This window comes from Canis lupus, chromosome 3, assembly GCF_011100685.1.
Source record: "Canis lupus familiaris isolate Mischka breed German Shepherd chromosome 3, alternate assembly UU_Cfam_GSD_1.0, whole genome shotgun sequence".
Lineage (NCBI taxonomy): Eukaryota > Metazoa > Chordata > Mammalia > Carnivora > Canidae > Canis > Canis lupus.
The window spans coordinates 60,150,110-60,176,199 of NC_049224.1; the positions used below are offsets into that span (position 1 = coordinate 60,150,110).

A 26,090-nucleotide genomic window follows, 5' to 3' on the forward strand; every position below is an offset into this window, starting at 1 on the left:
TAGGGCCTGATGCTATGGCTGTGGACCAGATACCCCAGCTCCTGCCCGTGTGGGGCTTTCAGAGAGGGAATGAACAGAAAACCAAGTAGACAAATATATGAAATGATCTCAGGTTGTGCGTTACCCCATGAGGGAAGGAGAGGCAGAGACCGAGGGTGATGGGGTAGGGGAGTCGTCCCTGAGGGGGGCTGTCCCTGGGGGGACATTTTCTCTGAAGTCCTAAAGTCTTGAGGTTGTGGGAAAGCTGTGCAGGTGGAGGGATGGGCTTGTGCAAAGGCCCTGGGGTGGGAGGGAGCCTGGTTGTAAAGCAGTGGCTGGGAGTGGGGAGAGGAGATCGTTGCTCTGGGCCCTGCAAGCCCGGGTGCAGGGGGGTGCAGTGCCCTGTTGTAAAGTCCTCCACACCTGCACCTGTGCTAGGCTGTGCTGGCCACCGGGACACCTCTCCAGAGCCAGGCACAGGAGAGTACTTAAGGGTATTTTTTTAAAAGAAAACTTTAAAACTTCTTCTTAAAAAAAGAAGAGAAAGGGGATAAAATGGGAAGGAAAAGAAAGGAAATGAGCAAGTTGCAGAGATTCACTCCAGGCTTGGATAAGCCAGGAAATGAAAAGCTAATGGTTTCACATAGGGCAAGTGGCATTCACGTCCCTGAGGGTGAGGAGCCTTTCAGCCTCTGGGGCCTTTCCTTTCTACTCCCCGGGGGCTGCAGCTTCAGAAGCACCCGATGTCCCGGAGCAGGGGAGGGGGACAGCGGGCCAGGAGGAGTGAGGTGGACGCCCAGGCCTTCCTTGCTCCCCCGTGACATGGGGCCCAACTGTGGGCAGCTGCTGCCCCTTGCCTGGACCAGCAGCCAGGCCACTTCTGAAGGAGTTCTAAGGAGCTGATGGCCACAAGTCGTGACCTCTGAGGTCTTGAGCACTGGCTGCAGCTCCCTGGGCCTCAGCATCATTGTCTGCAGTGATGAGGTGGCAATGTGTGTTCCTCAAAGTCACCCATGGGGTCTGTGGGAGGCACCCCTGCAGGTGCCCCACTGCAGAGCCTTGACGGTAGCATCACCTGCCAGCTTCCTTCATCCCCATCTCTGTGGGGAAAGGGGGTCATCAAAAAGAATCTTAAGGCTTTGATAGAAGGCACAGCCTGCACATCATAAGTGGGTGGCAGGAAAGAGAAACATACAAGTCCCCGTGTCATCCAGTTTCAAGGGATTGTGACTTTGCATTGGCACTAAGTATGCTCACTTGGGGCCGAGCCAGTGACAGGCAGCCGGGGATGATAGACAGGCAGCTGGGTTGCTCTTGGGAACATTCCCTGTCCCCCCCACCCCCCCTGACCCCAGACCATTATCATCTTGCTGAGTGCTTTGTGCAGCAGAACAGCAGGTCTGCTTCCTCTTCACCAAATCCAGGGGAGAGGCCAGGCCGCAGGGTCTCCCACCAGCAGCCTGTAGAACCGGCTAATTGAGTTTCCTGGTCAGATTTTGTCGTTCTTTGGTGAGTTTGTGACTCTTGCCTATTTTCTCTCCTCAATCCACCTCTGTCTTTTATTTTTTTCTTTAAACGAAATTACATCGGGAAAACAATAGAAATTACACCAGAGAGGAGCCTCCCTCCCCCCTCCCGTTACCCCATCCCTCATCTGCAAGATCCTGTCGGGTTCTTGCCCTCCTTGGTCACATGCCCAGGTGACTTTTATGTCACTGAATCATTGTGGGCACTCAGTCTACAGCCTGATGTTGTATCGTGAGGATTTTTCCAGAATGATGCGCGAGATCCACTGAAAGGGACTGTAGAACTTTCTGTTGAGGAGACTTCACCTGGTTTAAGCCAGAGTCTATTGTTTGGGCACTTGGGTTGTTTCCATTTGTCAGGCTTGCCAACAGGGCAGCAGTGCTTACACACTGTGCCTGCAGGTATTTGTTTTATTTCCTCAAGGTAAAATCTTAAGAAGGACATCTAAACAAAGAATTTAAATATTTATGTAGCTTGCTTGCCCTCTAAGAGGGTCCCACCGCACCCCTGGCAAAGTTGGGACAGACCGGTGTTGATGTAATTTTGGAATATAGGTGAGGTTTGGTGAGGTGAGGTTCGGAGCCCATGACCAAAAAAGAATTCTTGAGACGTCTTTGGTGCAAAAAAGATTATTTTATTAAAGCACGGGGATGGCACCCATGGGCATAAAGAGCTGCCCTGGGGTCATGAGGGGTGATCCATGATAGACTTTCAAGTTGGGAGGGGGTCAGAGAGAGTGGAAGTGTCTAAGGAATTTGGAAGCGGGGGTTTCCAGGACCTGGAGGGGATTGGCTATTGTTGGGAGAAGGTCGTTTATTACCATCTAATAAAACCCTAGTCCTGAGACCCTTCAGATGCATGTCGGTGGGTCATACGCTTGGGGGATGATTCCCAACATGGATCTTGGGAGGTAGAGATGAAGGAAGCTTCTAAAGGAATTTTATATGTTCCAGTAGACTGACAGGATCCTGCAGTTGGGCTAGGATTCCTTTTGCCCTCAGTATCAACATCGAGGCAGCTGAGCTCCTGGAGGAATGTCACTCGGCCTGTTTCCAGGACTTGTCAGTGGGTTGTAGGTAGTAAGGAAATTTAATAATTTCTCTTCTACCTTTGTTTCCCACATCACTGCTCACTTCAAGTATCTGTCACTGGGCTGCAGGTTATAAGGACATTTCATTGTATCTACATTTCCTTCTGGAAGCTAGGTTATCGATAAAAATGGCTTTTTCTTATAAATTGCTAGGGCATTTGTAAACTGAAGGGGACTCATGTCTTGCAGGATTGTGATCTCTATAAGTTAACTCTGTGTTTTTTTCTTTCCTTAGCCTTAGGGCAGCCAAGAGTGCCTGAGGAATGTCACACACATCCCACTTGGGGGTGGGGGGGTCATTAGCAGAGTGTCACCCTTTGCTTTGTCCTCAACTAGCCTTCTGTTCCCATCAGTGTCAACAGAGCCCTGACAGATTTTGTGTTGCATCAGTTCTTTTGGCATTCCTTCTACTTCAAAAGGCATGATTGGTACCATTCTTCTGTTTTAATTCACCTGTCTGTAGAAACTAGAAAAGGTAAACAGGTTTTTATTATCTTTGCCAGCATGCTTTGTTTGAGTTATTTACTTGTAATGATTTTTTTTTAAATACCACCTTTTTTAACAAGAAAAAATCAGCAAAGGCTATAAACAGATTAAAGGGAAAAAAATCCAGATAACATTCATAAGCTTAAAATAAATGCAAATTTACTTTAAAGTGAAATAGTCCTTTATTTGTAATACCTTTTATAAAATAAAATATAACCCACAAAGCATAAAAATGAAGGAGAAGAGGTACCTGGGTGGCTCAGTCGGTTGAGCATCTCACTCTTGGCATCGACTCAGGTCATGGTCTCACATGTCATGGGATTGGGCCCTGCATTGGGGTCCCCACTCAGCCGGGAGTCAGCTTGGGGGATTCTCTCTCCCTCAGCCTCCCCCCCCCCCCCGTGTCCATGTGCTCTCTCTCTCAAATCAATCAATCGATCTTAAAAAAAAAAAAAAAGAATGAAAGAGGAAGAGGCGGCAGGGGAGGTGGTGGGGCAGGAAGCATCAGCTCCCCATCTTCTCACTTAGACAACAGTGGCTCCTACAGAATCTGTCCAGTGCAACTGTTTTAGAACTCGGGTGTCTATTCAGAGGCTTGCAGCATCCAGGGGAACATTTGGACAGTAAATCAAGGTTAATTTCCACAATTTCAGCTCTTCCCATGATAGCAGCAGCCCACTCCCCACCCCAGCCTTGCGGCAGGCCACTATGCTCATGTGCCTGGAGAAGCATGCACATGGATATTCTCCGAATACTGGGGGTCTGCACTGGGGGTTGATTGCTGCTTCTGATCATGGAGGTATAGGCATCCTGGTGCGCAGCCGTTGCTGCAACCAGTACCAGCCGAAGCAGCTTCCAAGGGATTTAAAGGTCAGAGCCTGTTTCCACCCCCTGACTTCCATTTATATTCCCTCTTCTCCCCTTTTGGGAGCTGGACATTTAGAGACTATGACATTCAAAAGCAACCACACATATGTTGAAATTTAGAAAAGTCGCCGAGCATGCCCAGGGGAGATCTCAGGTTCACTTAAGTTTCTACCTCAGACTGATCCCTGATACAGAAACAAAAAACAACAAACCCTTAGGAAAAGAGAGAACCTGATTTCCAGAGTTACCACATTATTAGATTCCAATATCCAGCTTTCAGTAACAACAACAAATTACAAGGCATAAATACACACACACACATATATATATATATATATATATATATATATATATATATATATATATATAAAATTCGATCAAAGGAGAAAAAGCAATAGAAACTGACCCTGAGAAGACGAGATGGCAACCCTACCAGACAAAGACTTTACTACAACTGTCCTGAAGATGCTCAGAGAGCTAAAGGAAACCATGAAGCAAGTCAAGGAAACAATGTACAAATGAACAAAATAGACACAACCAAGAAATAGGTTGAAAATGTTAAAAGGAATCAAAAATAAATTCTGTAGCGAAAACAACCGATCATTGAAATGCAAAATTTGCTAGGAGGGTTGGAAAGCAGGTTTGAGCAGACAGAGGAAAGACTCTGAGAACTTGAAGGTGAAACCATTGATGTTATGGAGTCTGCGGGACAGAAAGAGAAAAAGGATTGAAGAGAAGTGAGCATCTGAGGGGCTGGTGGGACACCAGCAAGTATATCAACATATGCATTGTGGGCATCCCAAAAGGAGAGGCGTGAGATGGGGGCAGGGAGGTTATGTAAAGAAGCAATGGGAGTTCCTGGGGGCTCAGTTGGTTAAGTATCCAACTCTTGATTATGGCTCAGGTCATGATCTCATGAATCATGGGATTGAGCCCTGTGTTGGGCTCCAAGCTCAGTGCAGAGTCTGCTTGGGTTTCTCACCCCCTTTCCCTCTGCCCTTCCTCAATTTCTCTATCTCTCAAATGTAATAAATGAAACCTTATTTTTTTTAAAGGCAGCAATGGCCCAAACTCTTCCAAATTAATGAAATACATGAATATAAGTGTTTAAAAATGCTTGATGAACTCCAAGTAGTGGAACACAATGAGTTCCACACCCAGATGCATTATAATCAATAATTAAAAGATTTAAAAAAATCCAATAAAAAATAATTAAAAAATAAACAAATAAGTCACAGAGATGAAAAAAAGTACAGCAGAGGGAATATAGTCAACAATATTGCAATAATATTTTATGGTGACAGGTGTTGACTACACCTATCCTGGTAAGCACTGCATAATGTATAGAATTGTTGAATCAATATGTTGAAACTAACGTAACACTGTATGTCAACTATACTTAATAAAAAATAATGATTAAAAAGTAAAAAATACAAAATAAAAATCTTGAAAACAGCAAGAGAGAAGCAGCTCATCAGGTATGAGGATCCTCAATGAGGTAACCAGCAGATTTCTCATTGGAAACCTCAGAGCCGGAAGGCGGGGAGTTGCTATATATGCAAGGTGCTCACAGAATGTGATGAAGATGCTGGTTCATTAAACTGTTCTGTGCACTTTATGTAAAAGTCTACAGGGAAATTTCCCTAATCATGCTTATTACAAGTGCTTTTTACGCTTTCCAAAATCACTTCTTTAAAATGTATTCCCTACAGCTAGTGGAACAGTACGGGTGTATATACTGTTTTTACTGGCTTGCTTCCCCATTTCTTATTTCCATAACAGTCCTACCTCCTCCTTCCTCAAGATAATGGCTGTAAAACTCCTAGAGACTTCTCAATATTCATTCTTCCCTGTGTCTTTGCTTTAACAAATCCCCCATTTTTAGCTGGTACATTGCTTACCAGTACAAGACCACATTTCCCAGCTCCCCCTGCAAAGACAAGCAGCTATGTCTCCAACATCTGGCCCACACGTTCAGAAGTGGAGCTGCCATGCAACCAGAAGGAGCCTCTGTTCCTGGTGACTTTGTCCAGCTTCCGTATCCACCTGTCCACCTCTGGACTTCTTTTACATGTAGGAGGAAGGCGCTATCTTGTTTGAATCACTATTTTCCCCCTCCAGTTTCTGTTACTAGCAACCAAACCTAATTCTCCCCAGTGACAAATATTGACAACTTGGTATTCCAAGTATCTCCCCAGGCTATACACACACACACACACATACACATACACATATCTACAAATACATGTACAGACATCAGACTCTTACCTATGTCCTTTGTTTAAAAAAACGGAACCAACAAATGTTTCTGGCTTCTAACTCTTCTTTTTAGAGACAGAGACATAAATTAAAATGTAAGCCAGCACTGCACATTATTTATCTCTTCTCTATTATCTATTACCATATTCTGTAATCAGCAAAGATTCTTAAGAGGCCGTTCTCAATATTGGCATGCATGAAGTGGATTGAGCACCCGTTAGCCATGCTGGAGGGCAAAGAATGAATAAACTCTCAGGACAGTCATTTACTTTGTAAGAGGAGCTTTAAAAATGCTCATATTCTCCAATGCAGCAATATCTCTTAAAATTTACATTCAGGACGTGATCAGAGAGGCAGAGACCAACGTGTAGGAACATTCATGACTGTTCTGCATGTAATGTTGGAGATGCTGATGGCTCGCCAGCGGGGAAATCGTTCAGAGACATGGTACATCCACAAAATGGAATAGCACGTACTCATTAAAAATGGTGTTTATGCATAACTCTCATGACAGAGGAGCGTGCTCCCCATGTAATGAGAGACAGCGGGATGCTGCAGGCTGTACATGAAAAACACGTATCACTCACACTCGGGAAAAGGCCCCAAAGTAAACATTTTTGAATGTTAGTATCAGGTCCCATCTAGGGATGGGTTTGCTGGCAGCTTTTAGCCACATCATACATTTTTCATTGCTTCCCAGATTCTAGTAAGCATCTCTCCCGTGTACTTGCCCAGGTGCACAGGAGACAAGGTTGGATTTCATGCCATAGCGGTAAATGTTGGGTGCGTGGTGTCTGACGGATGCAGGCACTGCCTGAGCCCGGGCCCACCTGCTCCTGTTGAGGCAGCAGGATGACCAAACCCCGATGGACACAGTGCAGTTTGGCCTGTGGCCGGGAGCACAGGAACGGGACGGGGGTTGGGAGAGCAGAGCAGTGATAAGCTTGATTCGTGCCAGGCTCCACATGCATCCCTGGGACTCCCCCATGACCCTCTTCTCTCATACTGTGGATGGGAACTGCCAAGCCCTGTGTCCCTGACCTCGACAATCTTCCCTGGTGACAAGCTTCTTGGTTCCAGTCATTGCTGCGTGTTAGAATTCAGTCTGTAGACAAAGGGCCCCAGCTCGTGCTTGCAGGGGCCTCCCTGGTTGGGAGGTGCATGGTCAGTGCTTCAGAGCAACACGTCCCTTTTCTGCAAAGCCCCTACACGTCCCTTTTCTGTAAAGCCCCTACAGCACAGGGGTGGGGCAGGGAGGGCGGGCAGGGCAGGCATCACTGCTGTGTCCCACCCAGGCAGCCAGACCTTCATCCGCTGGAGGCCTCACCCCCTGGACAGAATAGAGACTCAGTGTGCTATTAGACAAAGAAGCTTACCCATCTGTTCCCGCCTAATACCAGCTGGGAAGACATAGGGAGAAGCATTCCCCGAAAGTGCGGCAGCCCTGCCCTGGGCGGGGATGGAGGGGTCCGCCTCTCCTCTGCAGGTGCTGGCTGGTGATGCCCGGCCTCACCCTTGCGTTTTCAGCGTCTGTATTGCCAGCAGGGCAGTGAAGGTTTTGGAGTGACAGACGGGAAGTAGTGCTGGAGAGTACAAGCCTGTTGTGGCTCTGAAGTGGGCCTGTTCCCAGGGCTCCCACCCAGCGCTGTGCACTGGCTGGGAGAGAAAAGATAAATAGAGCAAGGATGGTCCGGGGTTCCTTTTTCTTCCCTTTTATGTGATTGGGTTTTGTCTGTTTCTGAATTGTAAAATTCGGAATGGAGCCTCAAGATGACTGCCGGGTGGCTTAATCCAAACCTGCCATCCCCCAGGGGACATTCCCGAGGGCAGAGCCCGCCTGTGGCTCCCTGCTGAGGCCTAGCGCCTGGTACAGTGCCTGGCACACAGTAGGTGCCTAATGAATGCATGGTGAGTGCATGAACCAAAAGAAGACTCACCCGATCCTCAGGATGGGCCTGCAGGGGAGACTCAGCCCCTGTGTCCCCAGAGGTGACACTGGAGGTGCATGGAGGAAGAAGTCCTCCACACAACAGGGACAGATGGACAGATTGCCTACACAGGGCTGGGAGGAGGGGGCCTCCGTGTGCCCCACTGTGTGCCTGGGCCGTCCCTCCCACAACCCAGTATGGAGGCCAGGGCATCACCTCCGTGTTGGTGGTGGGAGAACTGAGGCCCAAGGGAATATAGGGACTTGTCCCAGGTCACCAAGCCGAGGGCAGAAGCAGGATGAAAATCTGGGTTAGTGGGACTCTGGGAGAGCCGTGAGCAGCACCCCCAGGCCTGAGCCCTGCCCCATCCCCTCAGGGCTCACACTCCCACGCCCACCTCCTGCTCACCTCTGACCCTTCCCCCCCACCACGTGTTCCCAGGATCTGCAGATCATCAGCACGGACGAGAACCAGGTGTTCGTGGCGGTGCAGGAGTGGTACCAGATGGACACCTACAACCTGTACCAGTCGGACCCGCGCGGCGTGCGCTACTCTCTGGTGCTGGAGGACGTGCGCAGCTCCCGGCAGGCGGAGGAGAGTGTGGTCATCGACATCCTCGAGGTGGGATGATCACCAGAGAGAGATCTGGGGGTGTGGCCCCGGGTGCTGGGTGCAGGGTGTCGGGGCCAGGCCTCACTGCGTTCCTCACTCTCTCCCTGCCGCCCCTCCCCCCACCCCCATCGTCTCTAAGACTATCTCAAGTCTGCAAATATTTCGGTGAGGGACCATGTATTGGATGGAGGCTTTGCAGGCCAAGAGGATGCCGTGTAGGTACTTTCAGACAAAGAGGGAAAACATAGTCTCTTTGACAAAGTTCAAAATTTGATAATGGAGCGCAAATCCTCTGTAATACAGGTATGCTGAGAAGGGATGGGATTCTTTGGGGCGCTCTAGTTTGCTGAATTGGGGGTCACTGTTAGAGGTCTGCATCACGGCCGGGATCGCAGGCCACCATCTGTAAAGCCAGTTCTGGCTCATACTCCAAAGCCTGAAAGCCGGTGCAGTGTGGTTTGTACCTAAGGGCCAGAGGCTCCGGCTCCGGCTCTGTCCCAGCACCCTGAGCGTCCCTGCCTCGCTGCCGCTCCCCCTGCACTCTCCCTGGAGCCCTGCCTCAACTGTCTCCCACGGAAGCCTGTGCTCGTGCTCTTCTGACGTGAGGGCCCGATCGGAGGCTCCAAACGGGCTCCTGGCTCCCACGCCAGGTGCCACCCCTGCACCATCTCACTCGGTACTTGGATTCCACAGACATCCATGACACTGTCCCTTTCTTGGACTGGGCTGTCATGGTCACCTCCTCTGTTCTGGTCACACCAGAGCCACAGAGGGGGCCTCTCGGCCCATGTCCAGGTCAGGAGCCTGAAGCTCAGAGAAAGTAAGCAACCTGCCTGGACAGACACAGGAAACAAAGCCAGGAAACCAGAACCAGCCCAGGCCTGTAGGCCCCAAGCCTGGTGCCAGCCTCCTGGCTGGTGCTCCCTGGCTCCGTCCTTCACTTTTAGGCTCTCAGCTCATGCCTTGTCCTCTGGGAGCCCCCCACCCCCGTGGGAACAGAGCAAGTGCCCTACTGCAGTAAATGCTGGGGTGTGTGTGGGTGTGTGGATGCTAGCAGAGCCTGGAGCAGGCAGTGGGGTTCATCTGCCGCATGGGAGGCTGGAGGCAGCCTCCAGAGAAATCCAGCACTCCTGCCTTCACCTCTGAGCTGTTAAGGAGCAGCAGGGAACCACTTTCCCCAAGAAAGGAATGAATGTAATCGTGTTTACAATGAGAGCCCATTTGCAGGGCTGCTTCCCTAGGGGGAAGCAGAGGGACACTGTCTGTGGCCCTGATCTTTTGCTAGAGATGGCCTGTCCTGTCCAAGGTGGCCACCGTCCCCCTCCCCAGGCCCTGTCCTGCAGAACCTCCAGGGAGGCACTGGGCACATCCCAGACCTGGCACTGAATGGTGTCCGGCTGCTGCACAGCACAGCTGGCGGGGGGAGAGGGAGCGGGTGACAGTGGCTCAGGAAGGGGACCAGGACCAGGGGCTGGGCACAGGGACATGTCCCATGGCCCACTGTGTGCACAGGTGTCTGCGGCGCTGGTCCCACATGCCAGGCTCTGGGCCTCTCCCTCGGGTCAGGGAGGAACACGCCGCCCCTCACAGAGCTGCTGGCCTCTGTGAGAAGACCAGCTCCCAACAGTGGCTCCGATCTGTGTGCCAGCACCCAGGGGATGCAGTGGGTGGCGATCGCCCAGCCCAGGGTGGGAGTCAAGGAGTGCTTCCTGGAGGAGAGGATGCAGATTGAGTTGAGATGGAGCAGAAATTAGCCATCTGGGGAACTTGGGAACAGTAATCTGTGGACAAAGACCACGAAATAAGAGGACATGAGGAGCTAGAGGAGGTTCACAGTGGCCTGTCATATAGGTGACACCTGCTGCCCACCCACCTCACGGGGGACGCTGCTTCCCTGAAATCCAGCTGATGGGGGCCATGGGTTGTGGTTACAAGCACAGCTCTGGAGCTGCACAGCCTGCATTCAAATCCCAGTTCTGGTTTGTGTTTGCTGTGTGACCTTGGGCAGGTTCCTTAACTTCTCTGTGCTTCTCTGTTTCTCATCAAGAGATGAGGATGGCAGTGGCGCTTTCCTCATAGGATCGCTGTGCAGTTTCAGGGACACAGGGCTCCTTGAACACGGAGAGCAGTGTCTGGTGCCAGGTCTGTGCTCCACAAGCCCTCCACCGTATACTGAGCAGTGGCCTTTCCCAGGAATTCGAGCAGGAAAGACCTGGCCCGGAACCTGGCCTGCGAGGTCCTCCCCATGTGCCACTTACGATCACGGTTATCTTTTCTCAAATGGCACATCCGGGAAAAATGCTCTGTCGCAGATGTCACAGGCAAATACCGCGCCAGAAGGCCTGGCTTTTAGGTGCCGTGAGCTGGCACCTCAGCAGGGTGTGCGCCCCAGGTTCAAGGAGAGACAGTGGCCCTTTTCTGCATGCCTCCATGCTGGAGCTTGGGTTAGGAATGGGGGTTCAGGGGATCCCCGTCTTGCCCCTGCCCCTGAAGAGTCCTGGCCACAGGTGGGAGGCAGCCATCATAGCCGGGTGAATGGGGACCCCCAGCCTATATGGCCCTGTCAGTCCCTAGAACATGTGCCCGTGACCTTGGCTGGAGAAAGAGTCTTTGCCACTGTCATTAGGTGAAGGGCCTTGAGATGAGAGCACGAGGATTCTCCACCCGGGCCCCAGATCCAAGGACAAAGGTCCCCTGGAGTCAGAAGAGGAGATGCAGCCACAGGGAGGTGGCCACGTGAAGACAGGGGAGACGCTGGGGAGATGTGGACACAGGCCCATGACCCCTGAGCTACCAGATGCTGGAAGAGACAAGGGAGGGTCCTCCCTGGGAACTCCAGGAGGAGCGCAGCCCCAGCCGCACCTCAATTTTGGGCTTCTGGGCTCTGGGCTGTGAGGACGGATGTCTGGTTAGCCTCCCAGTTTGTGGTGCTTGGTTACGGCAGCCACGGGAGCAAATACAGCCCTGAAGGGGCCTGTGTGAGGTCACGTCGATGTTGGGAGCCGCGGCCCCTCTGCAGGAAGCCTGGGGTGGGTGCTGCCCAGACCCACCATGTGCCATCTGCCATCACCCGGACATGAGGCATCCGTGCTGTCATGGGCTGCTAGGTGTTTTCACGGAGGCCAGCAGAACATGACATGGCAATTGTGGAATAAAGCCACCCAGCCCTGGGCAAATCCTCATGTGACCTGCCCTTAGGGTGTCAGGGAGGCCCCTCGACCCAGCGCTGGACCCAGGTGAGCAGGAGGCAGAGCGATGTCACCATGTGTGGGAGAAGGGGTCGCAGTCCTCCACGCCCCAGGCTGTTGCTGCAGGGTCCAGCTTTGTCTGCAGGATGGGGGCTGGACACCCTTCCCACCTGGAGCGGCATCTTGTGTAGATGCGCATGGCACAGGGCAGTTAAAGTTGGTGGGATCAAGAGGGTCCCTGAAAGGGAGTGCTGACGAGGAGGGTCAGAGCCTGGAGCCTCCAGGACGAGCCGGCCCTGCGACCCCAGGGAGACCCCTGTGCTGGACTTCTGACCTCCAGAACTGTGACGCAATGAAGGGTTATAAGCCACCAGCGCACATTACTCCGTTACGGCAGCCCCAGGGTGCACATCTACCCTCCACTCGTGTCTTTCCTTCGGTTGCCCTGCTCTCCCCATGCGGGGACACGTGGTGGGCCTATGTGCTGGGTGCAGGGGAGCACTGGCCCCGGCGTCATGGGCAGCTCCTTGATGGTGCACTTGAACCTCGCTTGCCTGCTGCAGAGAAGGCGCTCGGGAACTGTGCATCGTCATGTGACAGAAGCAGATTCCTCAGCCTGGGTAAATCCCATGGCTCCCCGAGGCTCTGGTTTCTGGGGCTCCCTCCGAGAAGTAGTGACATGCTGCCCATGGAGGAGCAGCCGCAGCCGCAGGTGCACAGGAGGCTCCTGGGGGCCCGGCCACACTGGTGGGTCTCAATAGTTGTACATCCGAGGCCCTCGTTTGGGAGGAACTGGTGGTGAGAGCCCGCCTATGTGTGCTCAGGACACTGACCTAGAGGCCTTTGCTGATATTCAGACTTTCTCATGGGCCCAGTCAGTAGCCAACTGTTGGCTGTGTTTGGGTCACTGCACGGGCACCCTGGAAACACTGAGAAGGGGGACAAGGTGAACCTGAGACCCTGGCCAGGGAGGGGGTGGTCAGTGCCCACCCCCTGTCCTCCCTACCTGGCATTTCTGTGGGGGCTGAGCTGAGGGAATCTGGAGGAGAGCCCAGCGTACTGGCATTGGCCCAGGCCCTGTGGGTCCAGTGGAGGGAGGCATGGTTCAGGGGCTCTCGTGTGGGGATGGGGTGACCGTGACACCCAGGCATGGCAGGACCAGGGCTCTGCTCACTGTCTGATAGCCAACGTCTGGGCCTGGGACGGCAGCTCTGTGTCACGCAGGCACCCAGGGGCTTTGGGGGCCACAGTCTGTCATCCTCACCCCCTGAGCCACACTCACCTCCAGAATGTATGCAGATCACCTCAGCTCTGGGGCTCTTCCCGGTGTGAAATGCGGCCCTGTGGACGGAGCTCTTAGCAAGGGGTTGGCACATGGTGCATGCTCTGTTGTCAGGGGGCTCCCCAGATGGGTATTTATGGCACTTCTTGCATTGCTGTTCCAGGTCCGAGGGGTGAAAGGAGTCTTCTTGGCGAACCAAAAAACCAATGGCAAGGTGGTCACACTTATAACTTACAACAAGGGCCGTGACTGGGATCACCTGAGGCCACCCAGCACGGACATGAATGGAAAACCCACCAACTGTGAGCCAGTAAGTGCCTCCCTGATCCCGCACTGACTGCAGGGTTGGAGGGGGGGGATGCACAGGGCATCCATGAAGGAACCTCCGGAAGCTCAGGCAGGGATGTCTGAGAAGGGCCATCAGGGAGACAGGAACCACAGACTCCTCTGGGCATGGCAGAGAGGGTCCCGTGAAGCTCCTTCCTTTACTGAAGGGTTACCTGGAGGTCAGAGGGAGCAGTGCATCAGTCGGCGCTGGCCGCAATGTTGCTGTGTAACAAAGCTGCAACAACAGTCTCACATTTTCCACATCGGGGCTCACTCACAGATGTAGAGGGCGGCTGATTTTGGAGGGGGTCTGCTCCCTGTATCCAGCCTCTCCCTCCTCCTGGGACCAGTGCTGGCACACCCTCATGGCGATGGCAGAGGTGTGAGGGGGTGAGCAGAAGCAGGCAAGCACACGGCAAGCCTGCTGTGTTATGTCTGCTAGATCGATGGGCCGGCGTGCAGGACCAGGATGTGCACTCTGCCTGGGGGGCAGGGGGGTGACTGGGATAAGTGGCCAGGCTGGGCCGCAGCCCAAATGTCTCGAGCCCCAGGCCAGTCCCTCTATCCCAGGGGTGCCTCTCTCATGGATACCAGTGTAGGCTGCCCCAGTTTGTTGATTGCCCTGGGGGCAGGAGGCTGGATTTCTCTCTGGCCCTTGCTTGGCCACCGGGAGGTGTGGGTGACATGCAGGCCTGTGCCTGTGGGGTGGAAAGATGGAGCACTAAGGGGCCCTGGCCTGAGGCAGGCTGCTCAGCGCCCCGCGGACCTGCCTCTCCTTGCTCCATGGGGAGCTCCCCGCCAGCCCCAGCACCCGGACCTCCCCTGGCTGCTCGGAGTGGGATGGCATGGGGTCTGGAGTTAGAGCTGCACAGAGCAAGCAGGCAGGGCTGAGCCTGTCCCTTCCTGTCTGCACTGCCCCCTTCCCATGCTGTCCTGTGGGCCTGGAATGCCTTTTCCTTTTGCTTCATCCGGCAAACTCCTATTGACACCTGAAAACTTGCTTCTCTGTTTTCCGCTGGCCGTGACTGTGAGTCCCTCGGAGGTAGGAACCATGCTCTGGATGCCTGAGCCCGTCTGTAGCTCTGTCTCTCTGTACACAGAAAGAAGGACGGTGTCTATGTTATAGGGATATTGTTCAGTAAAGATACACGGGTAGCTACCGTGTGGGGGTCGCTGTTCTGGGCGTTTGGAGTAGATCAACACACGAACCAAAAGACAGTCCTGCCCTCCTGGGATCCTGCCTGGATCTGTGCAGCACAGACCCCCGCCCCCCTACCCTGCCGGAGTATAGAACAATCTAGGCAGAGTGGGTCCCCCCTCCTCCTCGGGGACGCTGACCCCCCTCCCCAGAGCCCCGGGCAGCAGCGTCAGCCTGGCGGGGACGGCCCTTGCTCGGTGAGCCCGGACCCAGGCCTCCCCTTGCCCCCCGGGGCCTGCGCCCAGCCTCGGCACAGGGCCCTCCCACCGAGACTGCAGGGAAATAACACCTGTCGACCCTCGTGAGGAAGTAATTACCTGCCGCTTGTAGAAAGTCTTCGGAGAACAGGAATGCCGCGAAGGGCTCATTTTTGTATCATCAGCAGCAAAGTTAAGCCATATTAATCTGTCAAAGCAAGTTTTTTGCTAAGAATAGATTCTTGTCTGCAATTATGCAGCTCAGTGAGGAGATAACGTTCATGAGATTCATGTCCCTGCATTAAAATAACAGAAGTAAAAGGAGGCTGGTGGAGTGTGCGGCCCCAGCAGCCTGTGGAGAACCCAGCGAGCGCCAGGAGAGAGAAAGCCGGCGGGGCGCAAAAGACAGAAGGCGAAGGCGGTGTCTCTGGACGTGGTGGCAGCAGCACGGGGCGGGGGGTGCGTGGGGCGCGGGGGGCGCGGGGGGCACGGGGTGGCACAAGCCTGGCCGCTCGCCTGGCTTTCCTCACTGGCTGTGTCTTTCCCTCGGCCACGTGTCCTCTGCATGAACTGAGGGTTCACTTCTCCTTGCAAAGGGGGTTCCTGCCTATTGCCGAATACAGAAGTGTGTAAACAGGGAGATGAGGTCCAGCCATAACTGGATCACCCAGAAATAATAATAATCGGGGATTTTCATGACAATCTTTTAGCTTATAGTGCAGTTCAAGAGTCATCATGGGGCCCCTGACGTGTGTGATTTGTCTTCTGTCTTTCTCTTAACTCTGGGTTGCTGGCACTTCTCCGGGCTGTAGCCTGGCTCTCTGCTGGGCAGATTTCCTGCTGGAAACGGGGACTTATGACATAGATGAGTGTCGGGATCGGTTCTGTTTTGGGAGGATAAATCCTATTTGGAAGTGGTTTGAATCAGTTTGCATCTTAATTCAGAATGAAAACCCATTAGCTCTGAGCCCCTCTCAAACCCAGGCTATCAAGGAGGGGGTGCTGGGGGTGTCGTGGTCTCCCTATGTGGCTGGCCTCACACCCACCCAAGCCCTGGGGCCACCTTTCTCGGGACAGGGTATTCAGCGCATAATACTGTGGCACCAACCTACCCTTGGGGGCAACCCCTGACCCCCTCTGACAGCCCTTTCCCTGAATCAGGGTATCTGAGTGCCCTGGGCTGGGCCCCACAGTTCCACCTCACCCTGCTCACCCAGCCCTCCATTTGCGCGGTTCAGACATGTCTGGGGGCGATGATGAGGCCTTGTGTCAAGCTGCCAGACACCAGCAGAGCACCCCCTAGCAGCTCCAGGACTGGCTGGAAGAGAGCTGTCCACAGGCCCTCCATGGCCCCAAAGGGGACCCCAGCTCTGGCCGCACCTGCCAGCATCCTGTGGGCCACAGCTGACCGCACAGAACCCAAGGAGTGCTCCGCCAGGACAGCCCACCAGCAGGGGTGAGGGGAGACAGCCAGGTTCCTCGACGCAGGACCCTCTGCCATGCTCTGCCCACTGCACACACGGTCATACCGTGTGCACGGTGCATCAGGAGATGTGCAAAGCCTGGTGGCAGCCCAAGGAGGCCAGCCCAGAGTGCGGGCAGCTCCAGGCCCCACCTGGCCCACCCGGAAACCAGGGGCACCGAGGCAGGGCTGTGCTACCTCCCTTCTCTAACATGTCCCTGGTGAGGCTTTTTTCTTCTGACTCAGGGTTATCTTGTACCACTGGAAGCCGGCCCTGCCCACAGAGGTCACGGCTGCCAGGATGCTCGTCCCCTGGTAGCTGGCCCTGCCCACACAGGTCATGGACACCTGGGTACCTGTTCCCTGGGAGCCGGTGCTGCTCACAGAGGTCATGGCTGCCAGGATGCCTGTCCCCTGGGAGCCGGCCCTGCCCACAGAGGTCATGACTGGTACCTATCTCCCGGGTGCCAGCCCTGTCCACAGAGGTCACACCTGCCAGGATGCCCGTCCCCTGGGAGCTGGCCCTGCCCACAGAGGTCACGGCTGCCAGGATGCCCGTCCCCTGGGAGACGGCCCTGCCCACAGAGGTCATGGCTGCCAGGATGCCCGTCCCCTGGGAGCTGGCTCTGCCCACAGAGGTCACGGCTGCCAGGATGCCCGTCCCCTGGGAGCTGGCCCTGCCCACAGAGGTCATAGGAATCTCTCTGCCCCTTAGTGTCTGGTCACCAGGTGGGAGGAGAAGAGAACTGAGTGGTCTCACCAAAGAGACTAGCTCCCTAATCTGCTTTTCAATCATAAAAAGTCAGGAGAAAACCTGAACAGGCAAAGTCTTACTCCACAGTTTTGGGAGGGAGGTTTGTCTTATTGGATCCAAGAGCTCCTAGACTGGGCTCTCCTCCACTGACTCAGTGACTCTGTGCTCACCTGCAGCATGGGCTCCCCCACCCCACAATCCCCACCCCACGCCCAGCCCCTGCCCGGCACCATTTGCTTCCTGTAGACTCCCTGCCTGGGCTTCTCATGTGGATGACCCCAGTGCACAGGGCACAGCTAACCCATCTTTAGGAGCCCAGCACAGACAGGAAAGCAGGTCCCAACGGGACTGGGCCCTGGGGCCACCACCTGGTGCCGTCTGACCTGGGTCACCGTCCAACTTACTAAATGGTTTTGTTTTTAACTTAGAGGCACGGGGGTCACAGGGTCACTCCTGTGTGCCTCTGCCTGCATGTCACTGTGAGGAAACTGAGGCCTAGAGTGGCCCACAAAATTAGAGGCGCTTCCCAAATTAGAAGCTGGATCTCTCAGTACTTGGTTCCACAATAATTCTAAACTGGAGATTTTTCCAGGAAATAAAAGAGGGCCAAAGAAATTATTACTTTTCTAATAAGTAAGAAATTAAGCAAATGTTCTCTGGGGGTGGGTGGCACCCCGATGTTCTTTCCAAAAGCTGTGCTGTGTTAATCCAGTAATGCTGTGAAGTAGAGAAAGAGAGACCCAGAGACTCTGAGCACTTTTTCCAGAGTCACACAGCTTTTAGTGGGTACAAGGATTGAAAACGTAGCCCTGTCCATGGCTCCAGCTATTCCAGGCCTGGGGAATTTCGACATGGGGGACACCCCAAAGGCTGACCCCAAGAACCCCTTTAAGGTCTCTGGTGGGCCTCCTGCTCCCTTTCCTGTGTTATCAAGGTGAGCCCGGCCAGTCAGGCTCCAGAGCCCACCTCCCAGGCTTCAGGACAGACGAGAGAAGAAGCAGGTGCAATGGGCAGCCCTGGGGTATGGCTGATGGTCCCTGCCAGGTGAAGCCCCTGGCGCCCCCGCAGTGCTGTGTAGAGACCTGGGAGCTCATCCTATGGCTCTACATTCAGTTATGGGGGTGCCCAAGGGGTGCCAGCAAGATTGTGGCACTGAGCCTGTGAGGTCTGGGGAGATTCGGGGAGGCCACAGCCACAGGGCATATCCGTCTCAGCTCGTCTGTCCTCCCTGGACCCCCAGGCCCACCCAGGGACAAGCTGGAGTGCAGGTGGCCAGGAGGAGACAGGTGGGTGTGAGGGGGTCTCTTCCCCCCAGGAGGCCAGACAGGAAGCTGCTCATGCCTCCTCCTCCTGGGAGGCTCCTGGCCCAGTTTGGCCTGGATGGAAGCGCATCCCCTCCCAGGGAGACACCCACAGGCTCTGAGTGTGACACTAGATCCAGGCACCCTGGATGGTAGCCCAGCCCCACCATGGCCCTTGGGCAGGTCGCTTACATGCTCTCTGCTTCAGTTTCCCCACTGGTGAGACAGGGGTGGTGGCGGGGATGTGGAGAACGTCAGTGACGTGTAGTGCTGAGCTCAGCGCTGGCACAGAGGCAGCCGTCAGCCCACGTGGGTTGCCACTGGAATTATCATTACACCCGGTTTTCCTACCCCTCCAGCCAGGATGCCCCCCAGTGCTGCCCTCTGGACACACATGATGTTTGCCGCTGGGCTCTTCACAGAAGGTGCAGGGCTGCTGGGGTGTCTGCAGCTGTTCCATGGTGCCTGGGCTACCGTGGCTGCTAGAAGGCCCCCAGGAGCAGGTCTGGATGGATGGATGGACAGACGGACAGATGTGGCCACAGGCTATGCAGGCTCCAGGAGTCGCATTCTGTGATCGGGCACTGCACATGGGAATGCCCCCTCCATGCTGGGAGCGCTCTTTCGTGCTGGGAGAACCCTCCCTTGGAGAAGCCCAACTGGCTTCATTCACAGCCAGTCACCCTGGACCCGATGGCCTCCACTCTGCAATCAGCCCCAGAGCCTCCTTCCTGCCCTTCATCCCCTCCTCCCAGATGCTCCTGCCTCTGCCTTCCCACCTGAAAAGCCTCACTCCTACCTTTCCTGGGAACATGTCTCCCACCTGAATGCTGACCTTGGCCCCTTCTTCCCCCCGCCTGCAGCCGGACTGCCACCTCCATCTGCACCTGCGATGGGCAGACAACCCTTACGTGTCAGGCACCGTGCATACCAAAGACACTGCCCCGGGCCTCATCATGGGTGCAGGTAGGAGGCTGCCTGAGGGGAGCTCCATCCTCAAGGGTAGAGCTGGATGGCTCTGGGCCTGGCACAATCATGGCACACCCCAAGGGATGAATGCATGGCCCAGAGTGGGCACACAATACATGTTGCTGCATGGGAAGATGAGTGGATGGATGGATGGATGGATGGATGATGGATGAATGGATGATGGATGGATGGATGGATGGATGGATGGATAGATGGGTGATGGATAGATGGCCAACCGAAGGATGGGACAGGGGTGAACATCGGAGGATGAGTGAAGGGATAGGTGGTGGCTGGAAGCGTGGACAGTTGGATGGCTGGATCACAGAATGGTGAATGGATCAATAGAGGAAGAAGTGGATGCATGTGTGGATGGATGGATGGATGGATGGATGGATGGATGGAAGAATGATTCGTGTCATGGCTGACATGTTGATTCCTGAAGAAGGTTCTAGTTCAGTCAAGGAGTGAGACACATACAACAAACGTGAGAAAAAATATCAAAGCAGAGTCGTGCATGTGCCTGTCAATGTAGGTTAACTAGAGCCTCCTTCGGGGGTGAGTACCTGTGCGCTGAGGGAACACAAGCTAAACTAAGGTTTATTTAACTTCAAATAATCTTTCAAAATTAAAAGTATGTGTTTTGAAAGCGTATTGCTAGGCAGCAGCGGGTGTCTTATCTTCCTTGTGTGTTGAGGGTTATGGGCCATTCTGCACCCAGCACTGGGACAGCCCCCGCCCCTGCTAGTGCCACTGCCGGGAGGGAAGGGAAAATGAGCAGATGTCTGGACAGGCCTTCCCTCTGTCCAGGCACTGAGCTCCTAATCGCGGCACCAGGCCAGAGAGGTTCACCCCCCCCACCCCTTTACAGGGGAGCAAGCGGGAGCTCAGGAGTGGGATTACCTGCCCCACCTGCAGACTGTCACTCAGGAAGCCTGAAACCCAACCCAGGCTCCCGAGTGAGGGGACACCCACAGGGCGCACCTGCCTCCCGGTCCCTCAAAGGCACTGTTCTGGTTGGATGAATTCCCAAATTCTCAACGAAAATACAAAAGGCACAATTTTAAATGTTTCCATGACTCAAAGGCCTCCCACACCCAGAACGCACTTCCTGGCTGCCCACGGATGCTGTGAGGATCTGGATGCATGTCACTCACTGTGCTCACTCAGAGACTGGGTTGCCCAGCCGAACCCCCAGGCCCTGCACAGAGAGGGTGGGCCCTCTGCAGCCTCCCTGCCCCTCCCTTAGTCACATCCCCTGGGCCTCAGTTTCCCCATCTGTAAAATGAGGGCACCACCTCCGTGTTTCTCAGGCCTTCTGCTCTGACAGCCTGGGGACGCATTCCGTGAATTTCCCTTTATTTTTCCCCAATGCCTGTCGGGTGACTGGCAGCCTGACAGCTCTGGGAGACGGAGCAAGGAAAGCAGATAGCATCCCTTAGAAGATAGACATCTGCACCGCGGAAGCCCAGACAGGAGCTCGCCTGCCGAGTCTTACTGACGCCGCAGCACTCGCCGCGCGCCTCTGCGTGTGATGCATGCAGGCCGGCGCGTGTCTGCTGGCATCTGCACTGCTGAGGAGATCAGGGGCAGCCCTCCTCCCCTCCCACCCCCGCCATTCCATTCATTCGTTCACCTGCTCCTTTCATGCATTCACGGCCATCTCTCAGCACCTTCTGTTTGCCAGGTGGAGAGAGGGTACCCAGTTCAGCACCTGCCCCTCTGCCCCTGTCTCCACCACGTGCCTTCCCACCTCCACACCACTGACCAGGCTGTTGTCTCCACCAGGCACACCCTTTCCTTCTCCCTTGGCCAGCACGCCTTTGTCTCTCCAGGTACAGCTTGGCGGTCACTCCCTGTGGGAGTCTCCTCTTGAAGGCCTTCCTTCCTGGGTCCATTAGTTGTCCCCTGTCTGCTCTCACGATTCCTTGGGCTTCCAGATATCCTGGCTCTGTGTGTAGTTGCATGGCACACTTCTTCCCCACTGGGCTGAGCAGAGGCTGTGGTTTATTCAGCTCCGACCCCCCATGGCTCAGCACAGGGGCTGGGCAGAGAGCAGGTTCTCAGCAAATCCTGTTGAATAAGTGCAGGAATGGGTGAGTGGGTGGAGTTGATGAAGAGAAATATGGGGATGGAGGGATGACAGGTGAGTGGATGGGTGGATAAATTAATAAAGGATCCATTGATGGATGATGGAGGGATGAGTGGATGGATGGATGATGGATGGATGGATGGATGGATGGATGGATGGATGGATGGATGGATAGATGGATGGATGGGTGGATGGATGGATGGGTGGATGGATGGATGGATGGATGGGTAGATGGATGGATGGGTGGATGGATGGATGGGTGGATGGATGGATGGGTGGATGGATAGATGGATGGATGGATGGGTAGATGGATGGATGGGTGGGTGGATGGATGGGTGGATGGATGGATGGGCTTAGCCAACCTCTCACTTGTACTTCCCATGCTGCCCTGGACCTCTGGTCTCCCCTAAACCCAGCCCTGGGAAGCTGGCTCCAAATGCAAACCAGCTGTGTCCTGCCCCCAGTATAAAACCTGCCAGGCGCCCTCATGACCCCACCCTGGCCCGCCTGGAGCATATTCTCCTAGCCAGCCCCTGATTGGCACTCCACATTTATTCTTGAACCACTTATTCCCTGTGGACCCCTCAAGTGCCTGCACTCCGCCTGTGTCAGGGCCCTGCCGGGGCTGCCTGAGGCTGGCTTTCTTTGGGCCAGGCTCATCCGTTACTGCATAGACTAGGACCCAGAGCCCAGACACAGGGGTTCTGTAGGCCGGTGAGTATAAGGAGAAGGCAGAGGGGGCATGCCTGTGGGTGGCTTTGAGTGTGGGAGATGGAGACTCAGGGCATACATAACTCTTGTGTGGGGATTTGTCTGGGCACAGACCTTGGAAAGGCCCAAAGCTGGCCGATCCTAAGAGCAACCCTGCCCCTGTTCTCTGGACCAGGTAACCTGGGCTCACAGCTGGTGGAATATAAGGAAGAAATGTACATCACGTCAGACTGCGGGCACACCTGGCGGCAGGTAAGGAGGCAGGGGGCCTGACACCTGCCCCATACCCATTCTGCTGATGATTGGATCTGTGGTCCCCTCCCCTCCCAGAGGAGTTCTGAGACTTAGGTATTCACCCTCCAGCCAGCCTGACTGGGGGAACACAGGGCTCCTCTTAGCAGGTACTAATGTCTGCCATGTAAGCCACTGCTGGGGGGTTAGAGACCTGACCTGTGTCTTCACATGGTCAGACCTGTTACTGTGGGGGTCTAAGCAAAGGCAGTGAATGCCAGGGATGGGGCTGGAGCTGCCATCCTGGTGGGGAGCCACACGGTGCCTTGGAGGCTGGGGCTGAGCTCTTCTGGGAGCCCCGAGGACAGGACGCAGGGACTATAGGTGATACCCAGGTCCCTGGCAGGGGTGACTGTTGGGTATATGGCAAAGACATGGAAGAAAAGGAGAAAGTGAGGGAGGAACAGGCTTGACGGAGCCTTGCAGAGTCTGTGCTGGGGGCCTGGGAGGCGTGCAGGGGTGAGGATTCGAGGTAGCAGTGGGCCTGAGAAGAGAAAGTGGAGAAGCAGTTCTGTAGGAGATGGTTGGACCTGCCAGGGTTCCTCTGCACAGGACCCACGTGGAGCTGACATTCTCCGCCTGGGGGGCGGGCAGTGGGCTGCGGGCGCCAGCGTCCCCGGCAGTGCAGTCACGGGCACACCGTCAAGGAGCCGGCGTCAGGTCCACCAACTGCATGGAGTGACAGCCCCTGCTTTTCACACTGCAGAAAATGCACTAAACTTTCGTGTGTGTCTGCCCTTCCAGACAGCGTCAGGAGCTGTACTTTGGGGCAGGTTTTCCATGGTGAGGTTCCACTTGTAGCCACCCCCCACCGCCCAGGTCACGCTCAGGACAAATATGTCAAGCCCAAAGGTACCCCATCTACCTACAGCCTGGGTATAAGGCCCTGACATTTTTAATCATATGCAAGAAACAAGGAATTTTAAAAAGGGCAAAAGAGACTTACTGTGTCAGAATATTTCTATTTTGCTAAAACCTGTGAAATGTGCCCAAACTTCCTTAAAGGTCACCGTCTGTCCATTTATTAAGGAAGCATGCCCCCCCCCCCCCCGTGAGATTAAGGAGGCCAGGGTGAAGCAGACAAGGTGTTCTAATTTTGTAGAAACCGATGGTGAGGTATCCCCAGTGACCCCTGTTGTAGAGGAACTTGCTGGGGTTCCACACTTGGGGATGTGGGAATTGGAACGCTGGTTCCGGTGGGGAGCGGGAGGCCTGGCCTTGCGGGGCAGAGGTGCGGGGTAGGGGTGCCAGAGCCCGGGGAGCAGAGGAGGGGTGCTGTGTGCCTATGTGCGAGAACAGGTGCTCTGCGGGGTTTGGCGTTCACTGGGGGGTGGGAGGCGGCGGCGGCGGTGGCCGAGGACAGGCTGGACAGTCACTCGAGGCAGAGCAGCCTACTGAGTGTAGGCAGATTGTCAGGGACGTCAGACGTCCCAGGAGAACTCTCAGAATCGGAATTACAGATGACAGCGTGTATCCGCTTAATGGACATAACCTTTTAAAAACACGAGTTCCCTAGGATGATGAAAATAACAAAGCAGGAAACATTCAAGGAGTCTCCTCGGAGCCTGGGGTGCAGGGGAGGCGGGAAGGGGCGCGATGGGAAGGGGACACCGCCTGCCCCTGGGCCCCACTGCCTGCGGCGGGCGCAGAGGGGCTGCTGATCAAGGCACCGAAACCACGGCGATGGGTGTTCAAAGCCCCTCCAGCCCCATTGGTGGGGGTCAGGACCCAGACTCCCTTCTTCCTGAGTCCCAGGCTAATGGGAGTGGGGTTGCTCTGGGGCACCCCCTGGGGTAACTGGGAGATACCCTATCTTGGGAGTGAGATGTGCCCGTGCCCTGCCCGTTCTCTGGGGGGAGCCAGCGCCAGCGGGCAGGAGGCACAGCCCAGGGTAGCCAGGGCCCCTGCTCTGGGACAAACAGGCCCTGAGAACCCACTTGGGGTGGTTCCCTTGGACCACATTTGGCCCCACGGCCTGATCCCCCAAGAAAGAACATGGATCAGACCCCCAATGGAGCAAGAATGGGGGTTCCTGTGGGGCAGACAGACCCTCTGCAAGTTCAGAGCAATGGAAGCAGCGCCCAAGGGGAGACTTCATCTCTACCTCTGGACTCCAACACCCAAACAGAGGACCCGGAGCGCTGGGTCTGTTGGATGGGTGGACACTTGGGGAGGAATGTTATGAACCTTCCTTCCATGCAGTGTCCTAAGATCTGCAGACTGTCACCTCCCTCATCCAGGAACCTCTACCTCTGTTCATGCGTCCTCCAGTAGCACCTTCCTGAGCGAATGGTTAAGAGGGACAACATCAGACACACCTACTCCTCCGACCCCTGCAGATGGGGCCACAAGCCTGGGGAGTGAGTGCTGCAGGGGTGTATCTGGGGAGCACCCAAGTTACTGCCGTGAGCCCCCACTCCAGCCTGCAGCCTCGTCACACCCAAAACACAGCCTGTCCTCCTCCCACTGGGTGTGTCCTGCTGGTGGAGACAGGAGGCCCACGGACTAGGAGTCACGGTGGAAGGCCGGGGGCTGGGTTCCAGGCCCCGGGGTCCGTCCTGGCTTTGCCAGCTACCAGCTATGGGGCTTCAGACAAACCCTGTGCGTCTCTGCACCCCTGGTCTCTCTTTGGAAAATGAGGAAATGACCTCTGAGCGTGGTTGCCATTAACAGGACCATGTACGTGCAGCCAAGGCCACCACGCTGACCACCCTGCCCTCTTCCTTCTCGTCCCGCGCTGCGACTCCCGCCTGCAGACATGTTTGAAAGCAGAGTTCATGGGATGCCTGGGTGGCTCAGCGGTTGAACATCTGCCTTTGGGTCAGGGCATGATCCTGGAGTCCTGGGATCGAGTCCCACATCGGGCTCCCCACAGGGAGACTATGTCTCCCTCTGTCTGTGTCTCTGCCTCTCTCTCTCTTTGTCTCTCATGAATAAATAAATACAATCTTAAAAAAAAAGAAAAGGAAAAAAGCAAGCAAGCAAGCAAACAAGCAAGCAGACTGCTTTCTGGGTTCTCCTGGAGAAGCTGGCCTGCAACTCAGCTGAGCCGACCCAGCCTGGCCCACCGCACCCCTGCAGGGTGCCTGCTGGGGTCCTGGAGGGGCTCCACCGTGCTTGGTCCTGTAGCTGCCCCTTTTCTGGGTCACTTCTCCTGACCTGACAGCCTCCTGCTCTAAATACTAAGTAAGGGGGAGAGGGCAGGGTTTCCACCATTTCTCCTAAGTGGCCTTTCTTCCTTATTCAAGTCATGGTGTTTGCTAGAGAATTCCTGTGAGCCGTGGGAAACCCCAGCAGGACTTGGAGGAGGTGGAGTTATCTGGGGAAGAGCCTTGCAGGCTGAGGGAGCAGCGTGTGCGAAGGACCTGCAGCATGTTCAGGAAAAGGAGGCCAGGGTGGCTGGTGTGTGTGAGGGTGGGAGAAAGTAGGGGGGGCATCTCCTGCAGAGCCCTGGAGGCCATGAAAGGGTTTGGAGGGGATTCTAAAAGCCTCGGGGGAGGGGAGGGCCGCTGGAAGGGGTTGGGGCTGGAGGATGTGATGTATGTCAGGGCTGCACCCACCCAGGTCTGCTAA

General features: G+C 54.9%; 1 protein-coding gene across 1 annotated transcript in view; it reads left to right on the forward strand.

The window, feature by feature from the left end:
* SORCS2 (sortilin related VPS10 domain containing receptor 2) overlaps positions 1–26,090 on the forward strand; it is a 459,133-nt gene that overhangs the window by 401,107 nt on the left and 31,936 nt on the right. Inside the window, exons 9-12 of the mRNA XM_038533096.1 lie at positions 8,578–8,757; positions 13,382–13,528; positions 19,321–19,423; positions 22,402–22,478. Coding sequence (XP_038389024.1) covers positions 8,578–8,757; positions 13,382–13,528; positions 19,321–19,423; positions 22,402–22,478 — 507 coding nt within the window. The remainder of the gene's footprint in view (positions 1–8,577; positions 8,758–13,381; positions 13,529–19,320; positions 19,424–22,401; positions 22,479–26,090) is intronic.